This window comes from Mytilus edulis, chromosome 5 (assembly GCF_963676685.1).
Source record: "Mytilus edulis chromosome 5, xbMytEdul2.2, whole genome shotgun sequence".
Classification (NCBI taxonomy): Eukaryota; Metazoa; Mollusca; class Bivalvia; order Mytilida; family Mytilidae; genus Mytilus; species Mytilus edulis.
Window position 1 is genome coordinate 87,215,958 of NC_092348.1, and position 10,501 is coordinate 87,226,458.

The 10,501-nt window shown below is 33.5% G+C and overlaps 1 protein-coding gene across 5 annotated transcripts in view; it reads right to left on the bottom strand.

Moving 5' to 3' along the window:
• The window catches only part of LOC139524711 (cell surface glycoprotein 1-like), an 18,741-nt gene extending 8,290 nt beyond the window's left edge, over positions 1-10,451 (bottom strand). Inside the window, exons 1-3 of one of the 5 annotated variants that reach the window (XM_071319725.1) lie at positions 10,375-10,451; positions 8,087-8,319; positions 7,266-7,331 (exon numbers count right to left, since the gene is read on the bottom strand). In XM_071319725.1, the coding sequence (XP_071175826.1) occupies positions 7,266-7,331; positions 8,087-8,243 (223 nt within the window). In that variant the 5' untranslated portion in view covers positions 8,244-8,319; positions 10,375-10,451. Of the gene's footprint in view, positions 1-1,301; positions 1,480-1,933; positions 2,086-4,492; positions 4,866-7,265; positions 7,332-8,086; positions 8,320-10,338 lie in introns of those variants that run through there. The other 4 variants (XM_071319726.1, XM_071319728.1, XM_071319729.1 and 1 more) reach the window with 4 other exon arrangements.
• Positions 10,452-10,501: the final 50 nt, after the last annotated feature.

Sequence of the window (10,501 nt, forward strand, 5' to 3'; positions counted from 1 at the left end):
TGTTGCCCTATTATGGCCTATAGCTTATAGAAGATCAGAAACCTTACATTAACCAATGAAGTATGAAGATGAAACAAGGTCAGATCACAATCGTTACATACACCAAATAAAGTTGACCCTTTACTTATTTCAGATACTGCATGACTTGACCACGAAACTTAAACCTTGACCATTGATCCAAGAAATGACAATTGATAAATGATTGCATGCAACTTTAAACCATCAACCAATATACAAAATTCATGAAGCATGTAGGTCTTTTACCTGCTGAAATATAAAGCTTTTTATAAATAAATAGTTAACGCCGCCGTAGGATAGAATCAATATATGACTTCTGCGACTGTAACTTGAAAAATGGGTAAACTTGTATATTTGCACATTTCGTGAGGCGATTCTCAAGAATGTCGCTCTATCGTTACGAACATGTTTTGAGATTTTCGATTATTCACATTTGCTTTTAAAAGAGACAGACAGACATATTGACAGATTAAATATACACAATCTCCTATGTAGGATAGAGATTTACACATAAACACGAAATAGTAATCAACCGTTGATGTTATTGAAACAAACGAGAAGTCAATTCCGATTGATGCACCTCAAGATATAACATGCTCACATGAAGATTGTTCCAAAATTTCAGACACCCTTGATTTGTAGTTCCTGAGAAGAATGCGGTTAGATGTCACATACGACCAACATGTGAGACAATACATTAGTATTCGGTAAAAAGGAAGTGGTATCGCATCACACAGCATGTTCCCAGGAAGTTTGATACCGGCAGATTTCAGGCAGCTCTTATTTGTTATTCCTGCGAAAAACGCAAGCACAATTCTAATTGGTGAAAAATGTTTTATTTTAACTATATATCTACTTATGTCACTCCCTCTTTTCAAACCATTTATTACAAATTCACGTGATTGTAAAAAAATGTAAGTACTGTATAAATAAACCCCCTCTATCCCCCCCCCCCCCCCAATGAAATTAGAGAAAAGAGATCAAATAGAAATAACCAGTTGAAATTTAAACATAGATTATATATTAATGACATTTCAATTTTTGTAATTACCGGAGATAATTTTGTAACAAAACGTTAATGCATGTAAAAGTAGAATATCATATTTCTGATGTCATCAATTCTGTCAAAATGAACAACTAAGGTTTCAGAAGTAAAAATTGCACGACCAATTGAAGAAAAATTAAATATATATATACTTTTATATCTTATACTTATCAAAATCAAAAATATCTCAAATTTCGGACCAGTTTGATCAAGTGTTCAAAAAACCCTATTTATTTACCTGTTATTTGACGAAAGTGGACAACATCCAAGATCCAACCAAACACCAAACGAAACTGTGAAACAATGAATGTAAAAATCACTTGGACAACCATTACATACAAACTTGTATTGATACAGGTATTTACTGAGGTAACACTCCGATACAAGTATTTCTGCAGGACTCAAGGTCACTAGAGAAGTCTGGATAAGCAAATTACGTCAACCTCGTACATATCAAAACACTTTAGATATATGCCAAGAATATAAACCGATATTATTGATGAACATATTATTTTCACTAAAATATACATTTTGGAAATTAAATTTTCTACCAACTTAATCCAAAATTTCTTTGGACAATTTAATTGACATTTTCCGTGGCATTTTAACAAAAGTTATAGTAAACCCCCCCCCCCCCCCCTCACAAAAAAAGCAATAGATAAATAAAATAAATATTTTCCACTGAAAAAGTTTGAATAAATGTGTACTACCTGCCTATAGAATACAAAAACTATGCTTACGTGAGAAACTGGTCAGTTTTAACATCAATTAAACAAAACCAGAGAATATCAACACGTATAAATAGTGATAAAACTATTATTTAAAAATTAAAAAAAAAGACAGTTCTTTTTAAATATTCATATATCTTACCTCAGATAAAATTTTGTTTAGAGAATCTACTGAAAAATCGACTTTCTTTGTTGGCTAAATCTAATAACACTCCCAGTTTCAAACTCTTCCGCTTATTTATATGCATGTGAATTTAGACTAGTCGATCACCGCTGAACTAGTCTCATGTAGAGTACTACAGATTTTTTTACAGTACTTAACTTATAAAAAAACTTACTTTGTTATCAGTATCTTTAAAAAAAATCTCGATGTTTTATCTTTTTGAGGAGCATAAGATCTTAGATAAATGTAACTTACGAAGCTGGATAATAAAACCCCGGGAAAAATTATCTCCCTTTGACAATCTGACCGACTTATTTTATGAATGGAAACGAACGACAGAGACATTACCTTTATCTTACCTGTCCTTGAAAATTGTATATTTTATTACTGAACAGAAAACATACATATCAATCTCGGTGACCAGGACATGTGTATTTTACTATTGAACTTTTATGATAATGTGTATACATAAATCGTTGGTGCAAAAATATATCAAATTTGACGAAGGTCTGGATGGGGTCTTTCCGTTCTATTTATTTGTCTTTTTATTAGATTAAGAGCCAATATTCTCTATTCTTTTTTTTTACTTTGTCCATTATTTTATATTCTATTGTATTGTCTATTTTTCTCTACCCCCCCCCCCTTTATTCTGCCCTTTACCCCCAATATACTCTATTCTAATCTTTAAACCTCTTAACAGGTTAGAATAGGACCCGAAGAGGGATTTGAGTAATATTTGAGGCTTAAAATACCTACAAATATAAATTTTACCTAACGTGCTGAATTTAAATGGTATTTTCAAGACTGTCTCTCAGACCATACACGTTTTAGCTTCAGTTGTCATGAAACAGAAATTACTTGATAATACAAGTTTCAAAAGGAAAAAAATGTTCTGGAATAAATATAACAGTGTAACTATGTTCCTAACGGAATAAGTTGTATATAGGAACAGATATTATGACATTGTTTATAACTAAGTTTCCAGTGAAGCTAATGTAAAGCGGAACACGTATACGTTAACATATACTAAAATATTCTATTCTTATTCTTATTCTATACTGATTTTTTTTTGTCGAAATAGAAACAAATGACACATTACTTCCCAGCTACATATTTGCTTTTCTTTTGTCTTTATAGGCGAATCCACATAGACAGTCTAGGTTCGGAATTCTCCCAATTTTTCAATCGGGGATTCTGACTGACGATATTTTACTCTAAGTCGGGTTTTAATGCGTTTTCTTATAAAAGAGGATAGGTCAGGTAGTCTCCTTTTCCATTTTTGTGGATAGAGTTTCATAAAGGGAAAACTATACAGTTTAAAAATAACATGTACAAATGAAATTACAGATTTGATTTTCGACAAGTTCAATCGGAAAAATGACAACAACAAGCAATAAAGACTTGAAATGGAATACTATAGCTCATTGAACTTCTTTTCTGGATGAAAATGCAAAACAGTAAAGGTATTGTTTATTGTTCTTTGTACCTTATCATTGTAATTCAAAGATTCAACTAAAATCGACTTTTCAATTGGTTAACCAAATTCAGAGTTCTAGTATATAGAATTTGACTTTTGTTTAATTACATTCATTGTATTAAGCACAAGTTAGTAACCGAAATACTTCGATTGACTCTAGGATTGACTCGATCGTTTTGTCTGAAAAGTACAACATAAATTGGTGAAGAACGACCATCAAAAACTATATACCGTATTACTAATCGGAATTCGCATACTTCGTTCAAGTATATCATCATTACACGTGTTTTTATAACAACATTAGTGTATGATGACTAAGTTCTAATGTGTTGAAGAAATTACAGACAGATAACAGACACAGAAAGAAAGAATTCAAAGAATTCAAAATGAGGCAACACGTGAAAGTGTAAGGATGAGACCAAGGATGGTATATTAAATTCAATGACAAAAAAAACAAAACGACAAGCATTAAAAAATCCGATTTTGTTTTGAGGCTGCCTGTATTGTCTAACATTGTATACATATGAATCCCATTAAATAATCTTATATCACATAGACATAACATAATGGTTAACAGATGGTAACGATGATTGTCTATCTCAGGCATTAGTCATACAAACGTGCACTTAACAAAAAGGTCCCTAAAAACTTTGTGCACAAATTATATGGCACGTTAACCTGTGATCAATCGTAAGTCAATACGTACACATGTTAAGATAACATTTTAATCAAGTCAGTAAATAAAAAAGTGATCAAATAAACCTAATCCCCGTCTGACATGTAAGAAAACCAAGCCGGGCTTATTTCATTCATAAAAAATACTAATATCTTATAGATCGACATGTAAGATCCTTTTGGAAAAGTATATGTCAACAGAATGATGAACCACCATGAGTACCCGATAATGAGGGTCTCGAGTGGCCGCTCCTTGGTGTAAGTCTTAATGGTCATTGAAAGTATAGCACAATTTATTTAATATGATATTGACGTAAAATGGGTACAGTCTAGGTTATTGTTTTGATACCTATATGTGTGTGTGTCAATTAAATCAGTGCACTCACCTCCTGAACGAAACTTTGAAAATATTCCTCCCATTTTTAGTTAAATTATCCTCTTTTAATATTAAGTTGGTTACGATATCACACACTGTATCTAATATTAACTTCTTAGGCAATATCTTAACAATTAATCAGTAAAACTTTCCCCCTCGCACGTTCATTGAGTGACTTGCTGTGGTATCTGGCACACGTGTAACAAATGTATCCCACATGCATGAAATGACAGACTCTCCAATAATAAGAGTCAAAGTATGATGAACCAAAGGGAAAACAAAAAGCTGGAAGATACGTTAATCAGACTGTGTGTGTATATATATACATGTGCAGATTTTTATATGTATCAAGTGCATCCGCATTCATCGATGTAATCGGAAAAGGAACTTTATTTCTACTTAATTCAATGATCATTACTTACTGTATCTAAGTTGAACATCTTAGGTAAACTAGTAAGTAAAGTAAATAGCCTATATGGGTTAAAGTATTGAAATAAAATTTCTTTTAATAAAGCGAACACAAAAGAAAATACTGTTCCCAATATGCCATTTATTTTTCTATCGTTTGACACTTCTCTCATATCTAGAAACCGCAAAACAAAACATAAGATATAAATGCCATCATGTACAACTTAAGTGTTTTGTGTATAGTAAATTACTATGTACTTTCTTTATACTATGGCTAAAGGAAAACACTTATACAGGTCTATGACAATTTGCAGAAAGAATGAAGGAAGGTATACCTATATTCCTTAACGATATCAGAAGTCAGGGAGATAGGCAGGGTACGCATCTGCTACCGTTTACAGGAATCAACGGACAGTAAGTGACAAAGCCAGAAACCAGACATAACTGGTAACAATATCGAAGAGGTTGACATATAAAAAAGATGTGGTATGATTGCCGAGGAGACAACTGTCCACAAGAGACAAAATGACACAGAAATTAACAACTATAGGTCATCGTTCGGGCTTCACCAATGAGCAAAGCCCAAACAGCATAGTCAGCTATAAAATACCCCGAAATGCAATGTAAAACAATTCAAACGAGAAAACGAACAGCCTAATTTATGTACAAAAAATGAACGAAAAACAAATATGTAACACATAAACAAACTTCAACCACTGAATACAGGCTCATACATACAGAACGTGGCGGGCTAAAACATGTAAGCAAGATCCCAAACCCTCCCTCACCTGGGACAGTGGTCTAACAGTACAACTTAAGAAAGATGACATGCGAGTTTGATGGTAGAGTTTAGTGGGTTATGAAACTGGACATTAATACAATCAACATGCAGGTGTGGATCCAGCAATTTTCAAAAGGGGTTCCAGCACAGGACAAAAGGGGAGTTCCAACCATATGTTCCCATTCAAAAACATTTAGCGTCAAAAAAGAAGGTTCAAATCGAGGATAAAATAGGGATTCCAACAATATATCCCATTCTAAAGCATTGATAGTCGAAAAAGGGAGGTTTCTAAACCCCGCAACCCCTCCCCTGGATCAGCCAATGATCAACCAATTTATGATGGTGACCATGGAACTTATCTTACTTTTGAAAGCATAAATCGTACAGAGTACAATCAAGTTGTGATAAATGTCAAAGAGACAATGTAGCCTTATGCCATTACTGCATATTCTAGAGAGATATATATTCATACTTCCTATGGATAAAATAGTTACTCTCGGAATGTCCTACTTTAAAAAGTATTTCCTTTAAATTCATTTTTATATAATAAAGAAATCTGGTTACAATTATAGTGGGGGAGGTGGGGGGGGGGGGGGGGGGGGGGGGGGGTAAGTTGGATGTGTAAACTACCATCATTTTCCACCGTATGCGACAGCTTATCTTTATTACAGAGGAAAATTACGTAATTTCTAAAAAAATGTCAAGGGGAAGAATCAGTCAACGAAAAATCTGACAACTGAAAAAAAAATCGAAAGAAAATTTGTCTCCATAAACATAAACATTGTGAAAAAGTGTTAAGGTCGTTCAAATGAATTCGGCTTCAAGAGATATGAGACAAATAAAGTATTGTTATTCAGAAAATTACTTCGGTTAAAGTGGATCACGCCTTTTTTTATTCAAACATTTCGTAAAAAAACTCATAACTAAAGGAGAAAGTACCTATTGGTATTCCCAAAATATGCTGCTTATCCATGGTCATAACTATGTATGCATGGACAAATCTGAAAATTACAAAATACAAATGGATCCCGACTTTATGAAACCGTCAAACTTTCGTAAAGATCCAATACAGCTAAAAAGCTATAGCTATAGTATATGGATGTATTTGGAAGATTTGACCAACAGGAAGGTATGCCATAATACGTTTGTCGTGGACGCGTGCATATAAAAAAAAATCAGAAATGCATTGTATTATATGTCTCTAATGAAACCAAATATTCACTATCAATGAACCATCACCTCGTAAATGAAAACACAGAGGCGGATTAAGAGGGGGCCAGCCCCCACACCCTTTTCAGGGAAAAATGTTTGATTATACAGGAAATCAGCCAATATAAAATGCATTTTGTTCTCAACTTGAATTCGTGCTCTTGATTTGACAAAGATATCAATCAATGTAGGCTTAGGGTTGCTGCACAAGAATATCGTAACAACCTTCGAAGCGGGTCATTATTATTAGAGTATAAACAACTCAGCCAATATAAAATGCATTTTGTTCTCAAATTAGTGCCATTTCGACCTATTTTGATAAGACACAAATTATCTTGCTTACTATCTTACATAATGTGACGTTTACTTTTTTAGATTTACAAACCTGCTTCTGTCCGTTTCTTCTGGATTTTTTGTAGGTATGATACATCTGGCAAAACTTTCAGTTCAGCTAAAATAGTAATTATCATGGTTAATTTACAAGAAAAACTATGAAAATGAATAATGTTTCTAGAAAATCAAATAAATAAACATAGCATTAGAATGTAATCCTTCCTTTGATGTACGACACATGTTTGTATCTTAATACCTTAACAATTATATCCAAGTAAATTATTTCAAAAAAAAAAATTGTAGATTTCTCGTTGGGATTTTCCCTGAAGAGAGAACCTTCTTCCTGCGTTTGCATAAATTGATTATTTTTTTTAAAAGTATTATTAAATTAAAAATAAGATCTCGCTCTTAGTCTTTAAAGTGGATCGGTATTGAATTGGAAAATAGCGAAAACAGTTAAGTGTTTTGGTAAACATAGTTAAATATGAAGCAAGGTAGCACTATTAGGAATATTCACTACTACTAATAAGTTAATCATAAATGTATTGATTGATTGATTGTTGGAGTTTATCGCCACTTCCCTGAGTATTATGGCTATTTCATATATAACAGTCAATTTTTGTTGTTGGACGATGCTGCGGAGTACCCTGAGATAAACACTGGCCTTCGGCAGGATTTGTTTTACATATCTCACGCATTTTTTTTTCTATAGTTCTTTGTTTTAATCAAAATACTAATGAAACGCATGGCCGCTCGTTTCATTTGTTAAGTCGTGAAAACAAAAAGTTTGAGAGACTTCTATGTATTTCTGAATTGTTTTTTTTTTCTGTTTAATAAACTGACTATATTGACACTTATTATTTGAAGTCTTACCATTCCTGGCTACCAACTTTCCTTCCAAATAAGCAGCAATAAATTCGTAGACATCATCAGGCTGTCCTCTAATGATTGCACGGCCTATGCTTTCCAGCTGAGTTTGGAAACCCCTTGGAAGCTTCCTCTTCCAGTAAAACTGTTCTGCCGAAGACATTCTGGTTCGGCAAGTGACGATGCATGCGCTTGGGAACCAACTTTGAAATGTCAAACACCACAAAAGGTCAAATATGCTGTATCACAAAACATTAATATGTAATATTATATATATTAGCACAAAAAACGGCAAAATGTGTATCATCACGTAAAGCGTCTAACATAAACAGTTAAAAATTAATAACTTTACAATTTTACATAACTTCAATAAAATTGAGAGAGGAAATGGGGAATGTGTCAAAGCGACAAAAACCCGACCATAGAGCAGACAACAGCCGAAGGCCACCAATGGGTCTTCAATGTAGCGAGAAACTCCCGCGCCCGGAGGCGTTCTTCAGCTGGCTCCTTAAAAAATATGTATACTAGTTCAGTGATAATGGACGGCATACTTAACTCCGAATTATACACAAGAAACTAAAATTAAAAATCATACAAGACTAACAAAGGCCAGAGACTCCTGACTTAGGTCAGGTGCAAAAATGCGGTGGGGTTAAACATGTTTATGAGATTTCAACCCGCCCCCTATACATCTAGCCAATGTAGAAAAGTAAACGCATTTATAACACTACAAGTATATAAATCTTATAAATGCATGGAAGTACAAGCAGGAAAAATCATATTGTCTAATTTAATTGCACCATAAAACTTCAAAACGCATATATCACGATGATGTGCAATAAAATTAGTGCAGAAAAAAGGTTAAGAGAATCGGCATAACTGGCGAAACAATAAACTGGTGATATTGCAGATTGTAATTCAGAGACTGGCCTTTTAGAATTGAAGTTTTCTTTCTGTATAGTTTCGGCCGCTTTTGTGATCGAGGTAATAATCAAATGTTCTTTAACCGTTTTTTTTTAGGTGAAACATTAAAGAAAATTGAAAACAATGAAACATTTAATATTTAATTTCATTAGACAGACCAAGATAAAATAGGGCAAATTACTTCGGTCGGAGATAAACTGATTAATATTTCTTAAATCCGATCGATGAACGTATATGTATAAAACCAGGAGACAGCTCTTGTCAGTCTATGGATGGAGGGGTAAATAGTAAGAAAGTACGGGCAATATCCTGATGATTTTTCTGATCGATGCTAATTACTTTTTTTTTAATATTCAAAGGATTACCTATTTGGAAACAAGCAAGATGACAACATTTATTAAAAAAAAAAACATGACGAAAAAAAGGAAACCGATTATAAGAGTTAGAAAACTTGACCTGACCAACACCTACTTGTCCTGTTGCAATAGAGGTGTATCAAATTGTAATAAACAATGTCCATTATATTAACATGAACTTATCGAAAATAAAAACTGTGATTGGTCTTTCAGAAATGACAATACAACTGATTTTCCAAGGGAAAGGACACATACCCATTGGAAGTTCACCCATTCGGATGTTCAGGAGCCAAAAATGGAACGAACTGCCGAATAAGATGAGAGAAGAAATGCTTTTGGGTCATTTCAAAAGTTTAGTTGGTAATTGGGAGGGCAGTTCGTGTCAATGTCTCTCCTGCAGATCTGTTGTAAGCTGTAGATCACGTCTTATATATCATGTACATATACTCTGGCATTTTTACTTTTGTTGCATACATTTTTTATTTGTGTTCTAAATGCTTGAAATACTTTTAGTGCTCAATAGCTACTGCATGAATGCTAGTTTTTCCGGAGCCGGACTACTATAACAGACGGTAGTATCAGACTCGATGTGCTTTCATTCTATTTTTATTTTAAGTGATTTTTTTTTATTTGAAATACTGCACGATTTAACTTGCTTATAGGGGCGGTCAATACCTCATGCTTAAGTGCTAAAACCGTACAAGATACTAGCTCATGTAATCCAGGAACACATATGTTAGGTTATATTGTTCCCAGTGTAATCCAAAATTCTGTACACTCGAGTCAACCAAATCCTAGTGCAATAGGGGCAATTTGATTTTGTTTAGTATTACACCCAAAACAGGCATTGCACCACATATACATGTAGTTATACAGTTATCCACTCGCTTTCGGACATATGACTGTTCAAATGTCACGGTCCACTCACGTTAGAAAACCAACAAATTATAAATTTATCGTGCTACAGGTTCGCCTTACTGTGTTTATTTTGTATTTTCGCGGTCATGTACTTACTTTTCGATCAGCTGATTTTCTCAGGTAACTAGTGTAAACATTGTTACGTCACAATATTAACTGCATCAGAAATGAAGAAAACAAATAAAAAGGAAATGTATTCATTTTGTATCAATAATCCTTTATA